The sequence below is a fragment of the Colius striatus genome, chromosome 1 (genome assembly GCF_028858725.1).
Source record: "Colius striatus isolate bColStr4 chromosome 1, bColStr4.1.hap1, whole genome shotgun sequence".
Classification (NCBI taxonomy): Eukaryota; Metazoa; Chordata; class Aves; order Coliiformes; family Coliidae; genus Colius; species Colius striatus.
Window position 1 is genome coordinate 43,028,474 of NC_084759.1, and position 21,418 is coordinate 43,049,891.

At 43.5% G+C, this 21,418-nt stretch overlaps 1 protein-coding gene across 1 annotated transcript; it reads right to left on the reverse strand.

Annotated features, from left to right (window-relative positions):
* Positions 1–16,038: 16,038 nt before the first annotated feature.
* On the reverse strand, positions 16,039–20,634 carry KCTD12 (potassium channel tetramerization domain containing 12). Its single transcript, XM_061995628.1, has one exon. The coding sequence runs from the start codon at positions 20,422–20,424 to the stop codon at positions 19,423–19,425; it is 1,002 nt and encodes a 333-aa protein (XP_061851612.1). The 5' UTR covers positions 20,425–20,634; the 3' UTR covers positions 16,039–19,422.
* Between the last annotated feature and the right edge of the window lie 784 nt (positions 20,635–21,418).

A 21,418-nucleotide genomic window follows, 5' to 3' on the forward strand; every position in this document is an offset into this window, starting at 1 on the left:
ATTGTGCTATCAGGTAGCTACAGCTTTGCTGTGTGAGCTAATTATTCATGTAGAGACACTTTCTAAATGTGTCACTTAGTAATGGTTTCTAATTCTAAAAAGCCATTTGCCTAGAGCAGTAGCTGCCATTGCTCTAATTTAACAACAAACATAGTGCATCCTCCACTACTTTAGCTGAACAAGGATATTTGGTTCTCATGTATCACTTTCATGCTAATACTATCAAAAAAATTTCCTTAGAAACTTTTCCACCACCTTCCAGAAAACACAACTAATGCCCCCAGCTATCTCAGTTTCCTATTCTACCATGGTGTGGAGTCCTTCAAAAACAAAGTTGACCAATAACTGGTTACTACCTGACGGTTCAGCCCAACTTTTACTGCAGTTAGAGAATTTCCATTTAGTCTGGACCCAATGAAATGGCAATGTAAATATATGAAAAAAACCAAAAAAAACCAAAAACCACTTCATACTACTAAAACAAAAAAGAATATGAAGAGTTTTGTCTACTGTCTCTCATAAATGCAGTGATCAGCTTCCCACAAAACAGGATGGAGTGGTTGTGAGTATGCCCATGAATACACCAGCTGAGTGCTGGGTCGTGGCATGGAGAGTGCTACAAAAAGCACAGACTGTCTGACCCAGAACCACTGTTCTCACGTTCTTAATGCATTTGAGGCTTGTTAATCTTTGTGAGCATATTTAAGGTAACATGAGACATCAGTCAATGGTCAGGACACCAGTCAGCCACCAGCACGTTTATCATATGCTTTATATGTAGAGCACTTAACCATGGGATAGCTTTACAACATTATAAGGTTAATAACGACTTATCCTCCCTCTCCTGGTAATAACACTTTCAACAGAAACTGGCTATAAAAACAGGCCTACTTTCCAGGTCAGTTCACTCCATGGTCAGCTTTGCAGCTGTAGTATGCCTCTGTGTTATTCATTCTTATATCCTTGCATACCTTAATACTTTATAAGCTTATAACATTCAAGGAAGTCTTTGGAATCTACTTTCCTCAAAAGCAAATTTCTTTAAGGTCAAGTCTAAACTCCACTGAAGCTGAAGCAGATTTTAAATGTAGGTTTCAAAATAAACACATCTGCACACATTTCCAACATGTAGGTGAGTTGGAGTCAAAGAAAAAAGAGAAAGATGGAGTTCTGTGGAAACTCCTTCTCCAGACCATCACCAAAGTTCATTCTCTTTCTATCTATCCCATAACACCCATAACCACAGAGAGCATTTCCACTTGGACCGCTGCTTTGGCTGAAGGAAACATGCCCTTCTCACACTCACAGTAGTGGAGTCCTGAAGAAACAGGGCAGCAGGGGGACAGTGCTGAGAGTGTCCAGCAGTGCTTGTCTAGTGCTTCTCATCTATGGCTCTTTGCTCTCTTTCCCTTGCCAGCAGATGGGATCCACAGGAGGAGGAGGAGACTGTCTTGGCCCTTTGCACAATGAGGCACCTCAGATGCTGCAGAGGACCTCAGGCTGTTGGGCTCTGATAGCAGGAGAGCTCTCTTTGGCCAGCCCCTGGCAGCTCTCTGCAAGCAGTACAGTGTGCAGCCTCAGCCCATCCAGATGAGCAAGCCTAGCCAGGGGGTCCATGTCCCACTGGCTTCTCCATAGAGGTGGTGTTCCCTGCAGAGCAACACCAGCTAGGGCTCAGGGACAAAGCTGGCTTCTCCCCATGTTCCTCATCTCCTTTCACTCCTCCTTCCTGCACTAGTGAAAGCAGAACTGTCTACACATCCTCCTGCCCCTGAGGGAGGTTCACCTGCTCCCAGAACTGTCTCCAGACAAGCAACGTCCTCCTCTGCCCCTTGCAGGATCTGTTGGCTCTCCTGAATGAGCACAAGCTCTGGAGGGGATCTTTTGGTTGGTGGACAGTGAGCGTGCCTCTGGGAGCTCAGAGAAGCCCTCAACAGATGAATAGAGATCTACCTCAAAAGCCAGCCTGCACTCTTGCTGGCCATTGCCTTGAAGGCAAACCCTGCTGACCTGGAGCCCAGCAGCCACTGGTTCTGGGAACATCTGTGAGAGCGGGAGCATCAGGGATTCTGCCTGTGCTCCTGGTGGGACTGATCCAAGCCTCACCCTGAGTCCTTGGCATTTCAGGATTTCCTCCATTAGATCCCCTCCAAGCTCCTTGAGGCAGAGTTCTACGAGGAATGGATGAGCACCCTACATAAGGCCAGCAGGCAGGAGAAGCTGTCAGGACTGAAATGGCAAGTGTGGCAAGCAGTGCCTGCTCCTCAGGGACTGGCAGAGGCCAGAGCTTGCCTGCAAAGTGACAGCCTGCCTGAAAAAGACGTTGTCTGCCAGCTACCTCTGCCTGCTGTGGGATCAAGTTTGGAGGGAAAGTGACACAGAAAAGCATTTCTCTCCTTGGAGCACGTCCTGCAAGCATTGGGAGTTGCTCCACAAAGGGACTCTCACTAGAAGGACAGGAAGGGAGTCGACTGTATCTTAGTAATGGCAGTCCCTCTGCTATAGAACAGGTGTGTGGCCAGGGAGCCTTCCCTCAGGTGGGCTTGTGTGAAATCAGCTTGGGAGACAAGGAACCCAAGCATGTAGCAGTCTCTGCTATCCATCTTTCAGAGCTCTGAACACTGCTCTGTGTATAGGAAATATTTCCACAGTGCACAGAGATGTCCTCAGACAGGCAGAATGCACCTGCCCTTGGAAAAATATATATGTCAAGAGAAACATACCACTCCATCACTGGCAGTTTTCGGTTTGCACTTGTTGAAGCTCTGTGCGAGGCTGAGTAGACACTCCAGCAAAGTCACAAGACTCACAATTTTGAGCTCTTTGACCTGCTACTCACAGAAAGATGCAAAGTCTCACTTTTCTGTTGATGCCAGCTGGCAATCCTAGTGCTGGCTGGTATCGTCTGAACTCCAAAGATGCAGCAAGGAGTTGTTCCAAGTAATGTTAGACACTGAGATACTGGCACTTCTTAAAAAGCTCATATTTCACCTGAGATAATTGAGGGAAGAAAAAAAGTTAAGCAATAAAAATTTAATTACGCTTTGCCTGTAAACCTGTGATTTAGTATGGGACAGTGACAGACGGTGCTGCATGGGTTTTGGAAAGGATCATATCACAGCTCCTTGGGGGCTCCCTGTCAAGCTCTACTGTCTGGCAAAGGGGTGCTCCACATCTATGTCAGTTTACCATGCTCTGAGGGTATCACATGTGCTGAGAAGGGGCCAAAGCAATGCCATAGGCACTGTCAGAAAGGGTTTTCTCTCCCATGTCAAGGACAATCACTTTTTATAGTGTACTTCCCAAAGAATGTAGACCAAGTCCTGCCTTTATGGTTTCAGCAAAGCTTTCTGACTCTGTCCTTGCATGTGCTGATTTATTTTTTGCTGCTTGGATTCCCCAGATGAGCTCTGACGTCTGAGCTTTGAGGGGCAGAATGCAGCCTCAGCCACCACCTCAGCAGAGGTGAGGAAAGAGGCACCATGTCCTTCTAATCTGGGCTGACACTTCACTCATGCACCACTACGCTGGCACGGCCCTGCACCACTCTCAAAGCCAACCCAGTCTTCACAGGGGGCTTTGCTGGCCCACTCATCATGTTCCTGAGCAAATGCTCACCAGTGGGCACGTCTCTCCAGGTAGGCACCTGGCATGTGAACTTAGATTATATGGTCTGTGTCACACATGGCATTGTACATCTGGGAGGGACATAGGGAACAACATTTATGCTGAACAGTACGTTTCATACTATAAAATCCTCCAGGTTAAGTAAAAACTATATGTTAGAAGTCAGCATGCCTAAGAATGTATCTACAACGATGGTATTATAAAGCCTATCAGAACTGCAGAACTATGGAGACCTGAAATGCTCCAGCAATTTCAAAGTAGCAACCATGGGGTGAAGGTATCATTCACATGTAGAGCTGAATCATGTGGGCAAAAAAAAACCCAAGAGCTGATTCTAACTTGCCTCCAGATACACTGGAACTGTGCATCCAAGTGATATCCATTGATGGTCTAAACTGGCATTTGCCCTGCTAGTTCACATCTGTTGATAAGTCTATAACCTGGGTGTCCAACAATCTTGGATTACTGTGTCTTTTAGAGACAAATGTCTCTATATACTTAATTTTTTTGGGTAGTCTTTACAGTACAGCCTGAAAATGTAGTGTTTTAGCTCCCTTTCTTCACCTTAAGCCAATACAGATACAATGCTAAGTGTTCTGGTTTAGTGGTTTTGCAATTTAGAAAGGAGTCATTTCACATTCTTTGAGCATAGGCTCCGAGTAATTTTATTTTATTTCACAAGGCTGCTCTTGGAATGCCTTTGCAGCTATATTAGTAAAAAAGAAAGAATTACAAAACTGACATCCCCCTACCTTGCCATCTGCATCCTGCAGTGTGCAAAATGAAAAAGACAGTATACTGAGAAAGCCCGTGGATTAGGAAAGAAATGACAGAAAGATAATTACGAATGCAAAACAAGAATGGTAGCTTGTCATGTATCTTACTTGACACTTCTGAGTGGGTGTCAAGAAGGTGGATAATGCCAGCAGAGCTGCATTGCCTTTTCAGTAGAGGAATGAAGCACTGCCCCTTTAAAAAATTCAGATAAGCTCCAGAAAAGTATTGGCCTGTTATTGGAATACAGCTACATGTCTTACATGCTTCTCAATGGTGGGAAGGAAAGAGAAAATCATTTCTAAAAGAAAATGCAATCAGGCAGCAGAACAGAGCATTGAATTTCTCCACTGCATTTTTATTTACAACTATTCATTCTTGACAGAGAAACATTGAACCAACTTGCACAATACCAGAAGGGAGCACCCACTGCTGCTCTTTGGTCAGTGCAAGTACTTGTTTGCAGCACATAGCAGAATACCTTTGCTTATAATTCTTGCTCAAATGCTCCTAGCTTTCAGTTTCCACTAGGTTAATAACTCCAGATCAGCTACAGCAAACAAATTCCTTTCTCACTTCTCCTGCAGATTGTTTCTCTCTGGACTGTGTTGCAAAAACACCCCTTTCTGTCACTCATAGCTGGAATTTAGAATGCAGATTTTCCCAAAGGTCCAATACTTCAATAACCTCTATAATTTTGATGCTTGAGTCCTGTATGATTTCTAATGGGGACAAGCTCTTTTCAGAAGGAAAAATGCAAGTGCCAGCCACAACAAGGGAAAGGAATTGCATGGTTGATCTGCAGGTCTCCTGCAATGGTTGGGCAGGAGACAGCATAGCATGAAAATTCAGATGACATCCTCCTAGCTGCATCTGAACTACCTCAGAGGCAATGCCATTTTCTCTTCACAAGCTAAGGCTCACTTGATACTTTCAGCAATCATTGCCCTAAGTAATTAAGCTTCCAACTGCTTGAAGATCTGCATCATGGCACAAATGAGGGTTTTTAAAGAAAAAAAGTCCTTAAATCTTTTTGGGGGAAAAAAAGAAATGGCCCTATGCACTGTAAAGGGAGAAACATCAAATCACAAGACCTTAGTGTGGTCTTTCTTTTATCTGCCATTCATTTACCTGCCTCTGTGGTTAATGGAGAACTGCAGATCAGCATTTTGTCTAGAGTTAATAACAACAATGTGTGCTCCAGACGTTGCTGCTCTCCAGCACCAATATGAGCAGGCAGAAAGTGTACCTGCCATCTCTGACGCTTAATCCACACAACCACAAGTACACTCATATCACACAACCCTGTGAAAGTAGGATTCAATGGTGCTGCTTCACATGCAGATGTTTGTTTGCAAGTGTTTCATACAGACTGAGTCTCTACCAAAACATTGAAAACCAAAATTGTGCCCCATTCTCTTTTCCATAGCATGAATGTCTCAATGTATATCCGGACACTAGATAAATAGAGGATTATTTAAATTCCATTAGGAAATGATTGCAGGCATCCCAGCCACTTGCAAAGAAAGTCATCTCAAACCTGAGTACTGACAGAGTTATTTGTTTGTAATAGGACTACATGATCAATATGTGCCTATTCCCCTTGTCTTTCACAGAATCATAGAATGGTAGGGGTTGGAAGGGACCTCTAGGGATCATCTAGTCCAACCCCCCTGCTAAAGCAGGTTCACCTTGATCAGGTCACACAGGAACATGTCCAGGTGGGTTTTGAAAACCTCCAGAGAAGGAGACTCCACACCCTCCCTGGGCAGCCTGTGCCAGGGCTCCCTCACCCTTACAGGAAAGAAGTTTCTCCTGATGGGGAAACAGTGGAACTTCCTGTGTTCCAGTTTGTGTCTGTTACTTGTCCTTGCTGGAACTTATTGTATGGACTGTCTGTAGTTCTTACTATTTCTTCATATGTATATCTTTCCAAATTTTCTCACTATTTTTTTGCAGAAATAAAATGCTAAATGTGGTGTCCCTTCCTTTTTTATTCCTCTCTCCTTCTTTGTTTTGCTTCTCTTTCTTTTTGATATTTAACTAAGAAGACAAAAATGTCATTCAAGGGTTGCACTTGTATAAGCCTTTTCTGTCTCCCGGGAGCTTTGTTTTTTCTCACAGGAAACCTGAGTAGACGCACACAAGAAAAGGTCTTGACAAGGAAAGAACTGTATGTTTCTGCTTCTTCTGATCTGGGAAAGAAAATCACTACCACTTTGCTTATCCCAGAGGCAGCTGGTCAATATTACTATTATCTTGCTATGCCTTTATTCCATCCTTCTTCATATTCAGTGAAAAAGCTCCAAGACTCTTGGCCGTGTTGACATAGCAGAGATTCTATTAGGAAGAGGATAATTTAGAAATCACCAGAGAGCTTCTGTTTATGCAAAGGAGATTTGGTTTTTGTCACCTGGAAAAGACAGAAAGAATTGGTAAGTTACAAGGGGAGAGGCACTTCAGATCTATATCATCTAACAAGAAATTGATGAATTAAATTGATGAGGAATGATGGGAAAGACTGCTCCTCTTCCTCAAGAATAATTGAATATATATATATAGGATGCTGAGAACGATGGGTTCTATGAAAACTAATGTTCTCACGTCCTTACTACAACAAGTGACAGCAGGATAGGCACAGCAAGTGAGTTAAAACATGTTCCCCCATCCCTATGGATGTTTTCTACTTATTGAAGCAAAACAGAATGCATGATCTGTCCCATCCAAGATGATCATGATACCCTCTTGGTGGTCATGTTCAGTTACAATGTTCTGGGATGACTGAATTATGCTAACAACTGTATGCCCATGTATGCAGTCAGAGTTATGAAATGTGCAATTCTGAATTTATTTCTAAAAATAACTACATACTTAGTAAACATGACTCACTGCTCTTTCTTCTGGCTTGAAATCTGTATTTGCTCCCCATGTGCTGAGAGAAGAGAGATTTCTGGGAAATAGATGTTCACATTGAAAAAAAAAATCCAACCAATATCAACAAAGATTGGAGGCACTGTCAGTTTTACTTATGTATCTGTTTTTACATACCTCAAGTTGCCTGTGAAATGCATTTTTCAGCAATGCTATTCACCAAAATTTGCTCAACCCCACCCAGAGCTAATCCCTAATGTATTATCAATCCCTTTACAGCTGGAGAGAATTTCATTAAAAATAAACTAAAAAAAACCCGTGAGAAACAAAAAAGAGGAATGAAGTAGATGCATGCCTATGCATGCATTTGAATTTGCCTGGTCCCATATAGCCAATGTAGGCTGCAAGTTTTGACTGGACCAGTAAAAACCTCAAAATTACTCTATTAAACTCACAAAATTTGATTGACAGCAGTCAACAGGCAGATTAAAAAATATTCTAAACTATAGCAAATAAAACCATTAAATCCATAAAGTAACAATAAGAAGAAATCCTGAGGGGGAAAAAAATGCTAAGACAGTCACAAAACTTTAAAAAATCTCTTTCTAAATCTTTTTTTTCCATACAGTATCCATGGAAAAGAGAATTTTCTTACTTTTCCTATCAAAATAATAAAAACGTTCTCTGAAAATCACACAGCAAATTCTTCTTCAAGTGAAAAAATATAATGGGAGAGGTGAAAGTTCTTTTAGAAAGCCTGAGCCAAGTGAAGCTGAGCAGAAAGAGCAGGGCAATTCTATTCATATTGCAATAGCACAGTGTAACTACTGTGTAGGTACATCAGTACTGTGTAGGATTCTCCACATGTGTAAACCAGAACATTTCTTCTAGTGGCCTCCCCTTAGGGAAAGGAAATCTGCAAAGCATAATGCTTTTACATAGTTCACTTACAGCATACAATTCCTTATTAAATGCATAAGCAAAATGTTTTGCCACATACTTTAAAATGGCACAGTACTCTGGGATGTTCCATAGACTTTACAGAGATTCTTACAGTTTCCTTTGATGTTCCCACTGCCAGTCACGATCAAAGAGGATAAATGACTGAGCAAAGCAGTTAGCTGAGGTGGTATGGCAATTCCTATGTACCTGTAAGTATACCACAGATAGTACAGTATGCACTGACAGAATCACATGCCTCAGACGGAAGCCTTTTTATATAAAGGAGCTGAAAATGGAAGAGCTAAAAGACTTAACACAGTAGGTAAATCATTGAATTCAAGATCAGGCTCACTAGAAGCACACATCTATCAGCTGTTGCAGAAGGTGTAGAAATAGCAAAGGTTCAGTTAAGGAAGATAAAAACTGGAAAGAAAAACTGCAAGCCAATATGTTGTCTTAGGAAATATGAAAATTGCTGTAGAATGAGAGGAATGGTGAAATATGTTTCCTAGTTGGTGATATGTCAGAGGGAAAACACAGAAGTTTCACAAGGACACAGTATCTTTTTCAAAAGATGGGAGACTTGGAGGATTTTATCATTCCAAAATCATAGAATCATAGAATGGTTGGAAGGGACCTTTAAAGATTATCTAGTCCAACCCTCCTGCAGAAGCAGGGTCACCTAGATCAGGTTGCATAGGAACATGTCCAGACAGGTCTTGAAGACCTCCAAGGAAGGAGACTCCACAACCCCTCTGGGCAGCCTGTGCCACTGCTCCTTCACCCTCACAGTGAAATAGTTTTTTCTTATATTTAAGTGGAACTTTTTGTGTTCCAGCTTCATCCCATTACCCCCTGTCCTGTTCCTAAATGCAATAGAAAAAAGTGATGCCCCAAACTCCTGACACCCACCCTTTAGATATTTGTAAATAGTAGTAAGACCCCCCTCAGTCTCCTCTTCTCCAGACTAAACAGCCCCAGTTCTCGCAGCCTTTCCTCGCATGAAAGATGTCCCAGTCCCATCTTGGTGGCCCTGCACTGGATTCTCTCCAGAAGTTCTCTGTCCCTCTTGAGCTGAGGAGCCCAGAACTGGACACAGGATTCCAGATGAGGCCTCACCAGGGCAGAGTAGACGGCAAGAAGAACCTCCCTTGACCTGCTGGCCACACTCTTCTTGATGCATCCCAGGATGCCATTGGCCTTCTTGATCACGAGGGCACATTGCTGGCTCATGGTTAGTTTATTATCAATCAGGACTCCCAGATCTCTCTGCAGAGCTGCTCTCCAGCAAGTCAATCCCCAGTCTGTACTGGTGCATGGGGTTATTCCTCCCCAGAGGCAGGACTCTGCACTTGCCCTTGTTGAACCTCACGAGGTTCCTCTCTGCCCAACTCCCCATCTGGTCAAGATCTCGCTGAATGGCAGCACAGCCTTCTGGGGAATCAGACAGTCCTCCCAGTTTGGTGTCAAGGATTGTCCAGTATTCTGCCTTTGGATGTCCTCTTGAAATGTCTGTGTGATACATACTTCATCTTGGGGGAAAAAAATCAGTATTAGGTAATTGCTATTACAGAAGAGAGCCACTCTGACCTCAGAACTACTTTCTCGCTTGATTTAAACCAAGTTATTCCAAACTACATATTCTATCATTCCATATAATGGGAATGACCTGCTGATTTCAGCCAGTGACTTTTGTATTCTCATTTGCTGCTACAAAAATTAAGGTTAAAAGTAATCACATGTTGTCTAGGGATGCTAATTTAAAGCCATGTTTCATCCTCAATTTTCTGTAATCTACTTCTGCAAACAAAACTGTGGGAAGAATGTTGAGCTATTTAAGAGACTATCAAAGCAAAAATGGTGAGGACAATTGTGTGGGTTACAGTGAGGGAATTAAAAACAAAGCTATGATAGGGCCTTCTCTTGGGGGATAATGCAATGAACACAAAGAAAAAAGCTACTAAAACCTATTACTTGTAATGTTCAGTGTTTATTATTTATCCAGACAGTATCATCCTCCACAAAGTGAGTTTGTGGGGTGGGTAGGAAAAGCATACAGCCCCTAGGAGCTAAGAAATTGTCACCAATGACACTCTTACCTGGCCACACACCTTTATCACAGGTGAGTTTCCATGTTTTCCCTCTGATTGCCGTACCAATTCTTATGTATTGGAAATGTATTGGAAGTAGGGCCTCAAAAAAAGCAAGTAACAGCTCCAGTGAGTGCAAGTCTGGTTAACAGCAAAGGATTGAGCTGTTTGTATAGCACTCCAAAGTGCACATCAGCAATGTTCTTATGTGACTCTCTAAATGTAGTTTACAAATAAGAGAAATAACTGAATATAAAGAAGAAGCAACTATTAGATATGTCAGTACAGTGCTAGGAAAGATCTGAGAAAATATTCCTCTAGTATATCCTCTAGACACTCTTTGAGTGTGCACCACAACAATTAGAATGAGATTAAATGGTCAAAATACAAAGTAACATTATGGTATAAATTCTCACTAACTGCATAACAAGAAACCTTCAAAAATACTCTATTTCTAAATTCTAGGTTACAGTTTCAGTAAATAAATATAAATGTAAAGTCCTGAATGTAAAAGAGAGAATGTTGGTTTTGTTAAATTCTCCTTTACATCCTGCAGTGGCAGCACCTTTTATTGAGGTCAACGGGAGTTATAGTTATGCAGTACCTCCCAGGACAGGATGCAAATAGCTGTTATTAAAAAGTCATAGATACAAACTCTAATAGGGAAAGAGAAGGCTATCACAACATGTATAGATCAAAAGGTATAAATTCCAAATGCTGTACTAATTGCATTGTATAAATTAAATTAGGTAAGGAAAAGAACACAAAGAAAACAGAAGTCAGCATGATTTGAAACCAAATGGTTTAATTTTATTAGGAACAATGTGAAAAATTGTATTGATTCATAACTGGATGGAAATTAGAGGCTTGTTAGTTCAGGAAAAGTATAAATGTTTTCCTCTGCTGGTCTGTTGAGAATAATGAACAATTTCCCATCTGAGACTTATCCAAAAAAGATGAGCAACAAGTTGGGGTTGGTTTTTTTTAAGCAGGTCTGGCCAATTTACATCCACTGTCTTTACGAGCCCATGTAATTAGCAATGCAGCCTTCTTGGTCTCAGAAACCTGGAGAAGCTCCAAAGGACTGGAAAAAAACCCAGAAACTATTTGTATTTGCAAACAATATTTTTTTTTTAAATGAGGTAATTTGGGAACTTTAGCCCTGCCACCTTTACTTCAATCTTTCCTCAATCCTTGGCCATCTATTTGTCCAGTAGAAAATTACTTATCCAATGGAATAACTAGCAAGAAAATATACCAAACATTTATGTGACACAGTAATGTCCATCAACACAGATGTATAGAAAATAGATCCTCTTGTATCAGTTTTGCTTTGTTTTTAAGGCTATTTAGTTGTCAGAAGTTAAGTCATGGTACAAGGTTTAATAAGAAAACACCTTATACGCTGCCAAGCATTCTGACAGATAATTGAGACAACATTTGGAGGAAAGAACACAGGTGCTCACAGTGGTGGTTTACTGAACATAAACTCCAGTGATGCTTCAGTCCCTGGGACTGTCAACTCAAACCTTGGACAGATGAATGGGAAAAAAATAGAGGATAGGAGACAGAAATTTTACTTTGCTTTAGTGCATTCCCTTACTAGAATACGCAGTATCTGAAATCAGCAGTTCAAAAGATGTTGATAAATTGAAGAGGATTTAGAGAAGAAATGTGAGACGACTAAAGGAGTAAAAAACCTGCCTGTTGACAGACCACAGGGGCTCACTCTGTCTAGCCGTCAGACCATTTCTGCTAGCGCTAGTAACTTTATTGTGCTGTGAGACAGTTCAGAGAGCTGCTCTGGTTGACAACTAACCTGACCTTTTCTGTTTGCTTAAGGTTTTCATCCGCATCTGGTCCCTGGACTGTTTCATCCCATGGCCACATAAGCAGCACCAACACACTTTTCTGGTTACACAGACAAGTGGCAGGAAACTGAAAGAAAATATAGACAATTAATCCCCATATTTAGATCAAATGAACTGCCTCTGCACATATCCTCCTACAAAACTGTCTCTCCAGCCTCCTGGTATGAGTGAAGACGATATTATAGACCCTTCTGGGTGGAAGCCAAAGCTGGTGACATTCACAGTAAAACACTTAATCAAGCACTGTGATAATGTCGTTTTCACCAGTAGTACCATGCATGTCATTAGATGACAGTCAAAGAGATTTCACTGCCTGCCTTAAAGACTCTCTTCATGGAAGACCTACAGTATATGCTATGTAGAACAGCAGACTACGTGATTTGGACATTTCTTTCTGTCCTCAAACCCTAGGTGGTGATGTGTTGACAAACATGCAATCTTACAATCTGCAAGCAACCCATGAACTTTTTCTTTTAGAAATCGAAAGGCTAGTGCATTTGTATAGATATACTCTTCCTCTAACATTTTCTAAAGAAATATGACTATTTGGTGCAGTTGTCCACAACTGAGTGCTCTCCAGCCTTTAACGTGATACAAACAAGTCCAAGTGAATAGAGGCTAGTGCTGCAGCAAAACTAATAAAGCCATCGCTCTAACCTACAAAAGAAAAGGTGCCTTTATCCAGTTTTATTATAGTTTATGCAGCACTTTTCATGGTTTATTCAGACCACAAAATTTTAAGGAACCGTAAAACTGGTTTTTAACTGTCTTTATCATCCCTTTAGCACCACAGCAGATAATCTATTAGGCAGCTGACTGTAAACAGCTAAATCTTTCCCATGTTCCAACCATACTGAGACCACAGATGACGTACAGACTGTGAAAACAAGTTCTGGGAATAAGTGGGTCAGAAGTCTAGTGCTGAAGAAGTGCCAATTTGTGGCTGCTGGGCCACACAAAGCTCTCCAGAATACAAATGTTGCTCCTTTATTCACGCAAGTTTCTGGTTTAGGGACTAGCAAACCCTAGTCTTGGTCAGGTCTGGGAAGGATGCAAGGCAGAAGGGGCAGCTGCTCTCAGGTTCAGTGGGTCAGCCTGAGACCCAGCTGCCCACCCAGCTTAGCTCTCACTGCAACAGACCACAGGAACAAAGGCAGGAATGAATTGACGTGTAGCACTTGTATGTCATGCAAGGCTTCCTGTTCCTTGCAGCTTTCTGATATACTTGTGCTTTGAGCTATCAGCCATAGGAAGATGTGAATGTGAATTTTACAAGGTGAAGAAAATTAAGAGTGTTTGTACAAGATCGTAGATTTGAAACAACAAAAAAATCCATAATTGGGATCCCTTACTAAAAGCTAAAAAAAAAAGAAGACTCACATTCCTGGAACAGTCTCTGCCCTTGTAAAGGGACTCTACATAGTTATGATGATATGCTCTACTAAAGGACTGTTTGTTAAGTGTTGGTGTGACTCTAAAGTTCAGTCATGACCAGAAAAAAAGGTAAAAAATGAGGTGGCAGCATTGTGGGTTATTACAGTTATCCCTGAAACCAATAGGAAAGGTTGTTCTCACCACACCAGCACTCTGTTCCCTCCTGAAGAATATGTGTGACAGCTTTCTCCTTTATTTCACTTTTTTTTTCTTTTTTTAACTGGAGTAAATTACAGGATTAATTCATTCGTTTTTATGTGTGAATTTCTTAGCTGGATTAGACAGAAAAGTATCTTGACTTTCTCGTGATACCAAGAAATTTCCGCAGAACTGCATGAGGTTGTTTCCACTCTGTGCAAGGATTTTTCCCAGCTCTTATTAGCTCATAAGGAAACAGATCACAGATCTGCTTCAAAACCCTGACTCACTGTTGCCAACAGCTTTGATGAAAGTATCAAATACTGCACAGTATGTGCTGAAAAAAACTTTTAGAGCAAGAAATGTGTAACAGAGCTTAATTTTATTCCAGTTTGGACACAGTGGAGAGGGGAACAGATAAGAAATGTGATTATTTGGTTTTGACTGTCTCAGCAGTAGTGCTGCATGTTTCCAACAGATGACTTGCAGCAGTGGTATTAATACTCCTGCAATCATACACAACAGTTTTGTTTAGCAGCACGGCCTCACATCTAATACAGTTCACTGCAAGGGGAAAAACACATGCAGCTCATGTTAATGAAAAACAAAATTAGCATTCCATTTCATAAACTTAAATGCTAGTACTTTCAAAAGAAATACCACATTTATTAACAGCTACGCTGAAGATTTCCTATAATGAAAACAAAACAAAACAAACCTGTCTCAAATCTAGCCTTCAGAAGATACTTTCCTGCATGCTTTGATCTGACGCTGCCGGCCAAAAAGGCAGGAGGAATCATAAAAGCTCCCTTTTCATAACAAAAAGTTTGTCCAGCAGAGGTACCAACAGAAGGGTTTCAGACAGGCAACCAAACCAAGCAGTTGTAACAAGGCTCAAAGCTGTTCAACCTGTGCTTGGAAACATTGCAGAAATTTGGAGGAAATACTTCTGGAACTATTTTTAATCTGTTCTAGTCCGCTCATTTATTTGTCTGACTGGCCAGTGTCATAAAAATAAGCATGACTGCTTGCCTCCTCAGTCTATAGGGGTTTAGAATACTCAGACTACTCCATCCTCCTTTGACAAAAGGTTTTATATAGACAGTGCCAGACATTAATTACAGTAATTTGTTGCTAGCCTTGTTTCCTAAGGAAATAAGGCTCAGACACTTACATCGTCCATTTGAGTGGACATCTGTCCCCCTTAACTTCTGAGTTGATGGGCAATTTCCAACACAATTGAAAGAACTAAAAATCCTCACAGATGTTAGGTTCTTACAAATTCCATGAATACTGCTGTCTGCATAAAGGAAAAGGAAAAAAACATCCGTAGTTCACTGAAGGAAAAAGGTAGAATTCAGCCAAAACCTTCAGCACCAGCAGAAGCTGGCTCTGCCAAAGAACATACTATCTTTTGCCTAGTAGAAGTGAAATGAAAAAGAATGGGAGTGAGGAGAGTAACTGAAGTGGTAGTAGAAAGGAAATGAGACCTCAGCCTGTAGGACAGACTCAAAGTTTTGTTGCTCATCGAACAACCTCCTTTCTTATATTATAGCAGGATGACAAAGCTCTCAAACTCTATTGAGCTGTCAAATAAAATGGCTGATTAACCTTTCTTCAGCTGGTTCCTTTGCATTATAACCATGCTACCCCAGAAATTTTTATTAAATATATAGAAACTTCACACACATGGATTACACCAGCTATTCATTTTCTCTGAAACTGGCTACAGGTTTATTATAAGCCATTAGGCTTATAACAGCTCACCAGAGATTAGGTAACAAGATCACTCCTCTGTTCCTTAACAGAATTTCTAAGTGTATTTCTCTTGGATCATTTATTTCCTTAGATAATAATATTTCTTTCATTAAATGAGCACTATATCCAATGTGATTATTCTCTGGATTCATAAAAAACACCAGTGAGTTTTGAAACAAATTATTGTTTGATTTAAACAATCGCTCTATGCTTATTCAAATTAAGCTGAGGATTGATTTCTATTGACCGGTACTATAAAAATTCTCTGTGACACTTAAAAGCATACAGTCTGTGCAATATACATTTCTATTTATCTTGCCACAGGTGTTACTAGAGATGCTTACACAGATAATATTCCTTACTCGATGTTTCTGCTTCATTTGTTAGTTTGGAGTCTTTGCTGAAGCTATGACTATGGTACTGTTGAAGAGAGAGAAAAGTTAACGACATCTTTACCAAGAGGAAAAAGGACAGCATAAACCACACAGCTGAGTTAATATTTAAAGAACAAGAATTTAATTTGGTATGCAACATTTTCCTAGGAGAATCTTTATTTTCAATGTTATACATGTGAAAATAAGAATGAATAAGTGGCTCGTTATCTACATGTATAAAAATATAAACATCCTATCAAATATCTGCAAAGTCACCCTTCACAATATGCATCATTGAAAAGACCTATGCCTTAACTTCCAATGAAAAGACTGCCTCTGGTTTATTAACAGCACTTGTAAATGCTACTGTAATCATCCATTAAGTACACAAATTGTGAATAAGAAGAGCTGCAAAATGTATACAGGACTCTAGTATTGTGCCTTTAGATTTTTGTCCTGCGTCAACAGGTTCGCAGAATCATTGTGTTTACCTGTTCTTTGAGCTCTCAATAGAAGAGACCAGCAAATCTCAGTGACTTTGCCTTGGGCACTTTACCATTTACAAATTTTACTGAAATTACTGAATAATATTTAAGAAAAACATTGGTTTACATTTAAGTCATTTTAAGCCTAAATGTAATGAGTTATCAGTAAACCAAGGGCTCCATTTCCTAATACTAATAATGTTTCGAGTTTTGATCACAGACAAAAAGATTTAAAAAATCATCACATTATGTTTTTATTACAGCCATTTTTACTTAAAATATGGGAATTTCTGTGTCATTTCCCAGCAAACAGATAGGCAATCATCAATCAAAATACAGGCAATCTTGGTTTTTTTCTTTTTGAGATGCATTCAGCCACCTGGAAGTTTAATTGTGATTCACATTCAAAGCAAATATGCAATTGACTTCAGTTCTACAAGTTGATACTCAATATTCAGTTTTCCCATAGAAACAAGTATAGGAAACCAGTAAAACATTACAATGTTATGTACACAGCGTAATATGTAAATGCTCAGCTAGATATATTATGAAATTCTGCTGCACTGAAATGATTAAAAAACTAAATGATCCGTGTAAAATGTTTATATATGTATATATATGTACACTAAATCACAAGTTCCATTTAAAACTGCCTCTATTCATAGCTCCTATGATGGATTTAGTAAGCTACCAGATTCTTAAAAAAAAAAAAGAAAGCTATCTCGAGTGAATTTGAACACTTTACTGAAAAGCCATTTTATACAAAATCTTAAAAAACATACTTCAGAATTACTTAACAGAAACTAGAAAAAGACAGTCATTATTCTCAAGAACGGCATTGTAAAGATCTAGTAGCTGTGATCAATGTCCTTTCACTTGTGGTATAAATAAGTTAAGCACAAAGAAATCATCTCAGAGTAAGGCATAGGACAAACAGGTTTCATTCCGTCTTCAGGTGTATTGGCCTCTCACTCTTATTGCTCATCTAATTTGGCAAGTATACATGTCTCTCCTTTTAAAAATACTACATTTTACAACTATCTACAACTGGACAATACCCAGCGCTTTTGTATGCGCATCAATTTAATCACATTGATAAACAATCTTGCTACTATTAAAAAAACCCCAACACATGGTGATGCAAATTAATGTTCCATTTCATGTGGGTGTGCATGCATTTAATGAAAGACCAAGTGGTGAAGAGAGACAGAGCACTGAAACTCAACTCAATACATTTGAAGCTATAGCTCTTTTCAAAGGAATTAAGGTTTTAAAAATAAAACCCTACTGTGAAAGTCTTTGGTTAGAATACAAGCACTAGCAGTACTTCTAAATTTGGAGTTAGAACAATTTATTATCCAAGAGTTTTAAAACTGTAACTTCAAGCCTTTAACATGTACCAACACTTCAGAAATATTTAGGGTATTTTTCTGTGAAGGTTTAAAACAGATAACAAAGGCTTTTAAATCAATTTCAGGTTTTAGAGGAAAGTGCTTTTGTACCCCCATCTTCATGAATTTATTAGAAAGAGTTGCTCAGTCTTCTCTATTGTAAAACCTGCTGCTCAGATCATCTGTTCCAAAGCAAGCTACGTGTTTCTCCTCCCAGAAAGAAAGCACAAACCAAATACAGTTTAGGAAGGGTAACTTCCCCTAAAGACAGTTGGCATCATTCTTGTGTTTGTAAGGATGGGGCTTATTCCTCTCTAAAAAGCACTAGTTTTGTCTAGAAAGAAGTACTTGACTCTCAGCAGTTTCATTGTCCTGGTAGTACTGCCATGGAAACCAAGAAAGTGTTTCTTAAAAAAGTGGTTTCAGTATCAGTTCTGTTGGCTTCAAAGTTTTACAGCACTAGCATGACAAAACTTAAAAGTAACAAGCAGGTTGCTCTTGATTACACTTATAATGTACCTCTGCATTAAATCAACATACATGGTCTCAGCTTCCCAGGAAGCAAGCCCTACCTTTGTCAAGCCTGGCTTCATTTCACCCCCATTGTTTTGAGGGTGTTTAGGGAAATATGCATAGAGATTTTCTATGCATCTTCTAGACAGTAACTTCAAGAGGGCTCCACATCACCCATGAAAGCTATGATTCATGACCATTTTAATTTTTCAAAGCATCATTGTTTTACCTCTCAAGGGAATAAATTTGTGTCTCTGAGGACACTTTACAGTTCAAACGGGTGGTGATCCAGTGAACCTGTCCTTTCACATCAGCCTTATGCACCTGCTATGCAGGTCCTGGTCCAGTTTAACAGCTTGGAGAGGGGGAATTTGCAGAGAGACGGGAAGCAGGGAAGAGAGATAGATGCAACTGGTTATGAAGGGCCACATGCACATCTCCTGCAAAATTACTTATCTCTGCAGGTGAAGTATGAGTGCCAACTCCTCACAGTCAGGGATCACTTCTATGTGATGGCCCTTCACAGACAAGCATCGCTTTCATGTGGGCAGAGAATAAAAGGGACCATCATGGGTCCTCCAACAAGGTAGAATCCCACTTAAGGGTATGAGGATGACAAAAGACAGCCATTTGTCAAACCATCTTTGACAGAAGTTGCTGAAAAGCAACTGAAAAGCTCCCTGGCCCTTAAATGGGTGCTTTTTTGAATACCTCACCCTGACAGTCATCCCTGTCCATGTGTGTGGACAGGGGTTAAGGGCTGGGTGCACATGCACGCTTTCCTGGCATGGGTCTGTTGCCACTACCTCTCTCCTTCCTCGCTACCAACACAGCTACTGGGAAGTGTGGGAGAGAGGATGATGGTGTGAGCTAGGATACGGCTGCTGAGCAGGGCCACGGTGGCCAAGCAGGGATGTGGCGGCTGAGGCACAAGACGGTGAGCTCCCGTCCCCAGGGCCGTCAGGAGGTGCGTGCAGGAAGGGCGGGGGCTGACCTGCCTTCTGCACGGAGGCAGGCACCGGGGTGAGGAAAGCGAAGGGGGGTGCAGCTCCCCTCCACGTCCTCCTTCCTCCAGGCTGGGAGGGGACTGTGGATGCGAGGGTGGGTGCGCAGGGGCCGCTGCCTCATTCCCAGGCCACTGGCCGGACAGATGCTCAGTCCCGGCAGAAGACATACTCAGTGTAGCTGGTCCAGATCTTGTCGTCGGCAGGCCCGCCCTGCTCGGGGCCGAAGGCGCAGGTGCCGGTGGAAGAGCAGGCGGCCATGCGGAAGCCGGCCTCGGACAGCCGGTCGAACGCTTGCTCCAGGAAGTTGAACTTGAGGTAGTAGCGGGCGGTGTAGCGCTCGGGGGGGCGGTCGGGGTCGCGGCTCTCGTTCAGCGTCTCCCCGAAGACCTCCTTGGCCAGCGCCGTCTTGCCGCAGACGGTGATGCGAGCCACCCGCCGGAACTTGGCGTCAGCCTGCGCCTCCCGCCCGATGGTATAGGACCCCCGGTAGCCGATAGTAATGTAGCCCGAGCGTCGCCCGCCCGCCCCGTCCAGCGACTGCGAGGGCGTGAGCAGCGGTCCACCCGAGGGGCTGCGGCTGGCGGTGGGCGACGGGGCGGACGCCGCGGCCCCGCCGCCGCCTCCCTCCAGCGGCTCGGCCTCCAGGTAGCCAAGGAGCGGCGGCGGCGGCGGCTCGTCGGCGCAGAGCGAGCCGTCGCGGTGCAGGGCGGCGGGTCGGGCGGCGGTGGCCCCTCGTGCCTGTGCCAAGCGGCGAGCAAGGTCGGGCAGCTGGAAGTACTCGGCCTCCCGCTGAAGACGGCTGCGCTCGGGGAAGTGCTCGGGCAGCACCAGCTGCAGGTCCCGCAAGTAGTCCAGGATGTAGCGGAAGAGGAAGCCGTCGCGGTCGAGGAAGAAGCGGCCCTTGCTGTCCCGGGGCAGCTCGCTGGGCTGCTGCTGCGAGAACATGCGCCAGAGCAACGAGTCGCGCACCGAGACCACGGTGCACCGCCGCGTCACGTACACCTGCCCGCCCACGTTCAGCTCCACGATCTCCGGGAAGGACGACCAGCCGCCCGCCGCCGCCGCCCCGCTCCCCGCCGCCCCGCTCCCTGCCGCCGGCGACACGCCGCCGCCGTTGGGCAGCCCGCGGGCGCTGTCCGCCAGGGCCATACCGCAGGGAGCCTGCCGCCGGCGGGGAGCCGCCGCCGCTACTCCGCCTCCTCCTCCTGCCGCCGGGGCTCCGGCGGGGGAGCGCGCAGCCCTCCGCCGCTGCCCGCCGGAGCTTCCCGCCCCGTCTGTAGCGGGAGCTGCGCGGGCGCCGCCGCTCCGCTGCCCGCCGCCGCTGCGCACCCCGCCGCCTGCTGCCGGCCGAGCGTCTCCGTCGGGCTGCGAACGGACAGCCCCGGCGGCGGCGGCGGGGCCGTGTTTATGTAGCGCGGCCGCACCTCGCGGGAGGCGTGGGAGGCTGGCGAGAGGCAGAGCCGAGCGCACGGGGAGGGGAAGGGGACGGCTCTGCACTGACGCAGGGTCCCCCGTTGTCGTCGTCGCTTGTGTGTATGTGTGTGTATGTGTGTGTCTCCCTCCCTCCCGGTCCTCCTTCAGTGGCTGCGGCGAGGACCCTCTCGCTGCACCGTGGACGGGCACCGCGGTATGCGACTGGCGGGGGTTAAAACCACGGAAAGTGAGAGCAGGGAGTGGGGGGAGGGAGCAGTTTCTCCCAAATGCCTTGGCTTTCGCTGGCAAGAAACACTCCGTTCGCCCCGAGGTGCAGGAGCGGGGAAGCGGCGAGAGGCTGCTGCCGCGCCGAAGGAGCCATCCTGTGCCCCTGATAATCTTTCTAACGCTTGTCCAAACCCTCGCCAAGGGACCCATCCGACGAGGTTACCGTGCCCCCTCCCTCCTGTCACCTTCACAGGGGAAAACGCCAGCGTGCAGTGCTGACCACACTCATCTCACCCGGTCCCTTGCCTGTGTCTTGCAAGACATTCTTGCCACACAGTGTGGCCCTTTTAAACGTCCTTAGGACCCCGTGAAAGCCTCCAGCCGATCCGCATCCTTGAGGGGACAGTTGGGGGAGCTGCTCCCGCCCTGTCAAGTGACACGGAGCTCACGACATGGGGTTGCCCTGCCACCGGGCTAGGGGAATGCCCAGAGAGGATGGGGA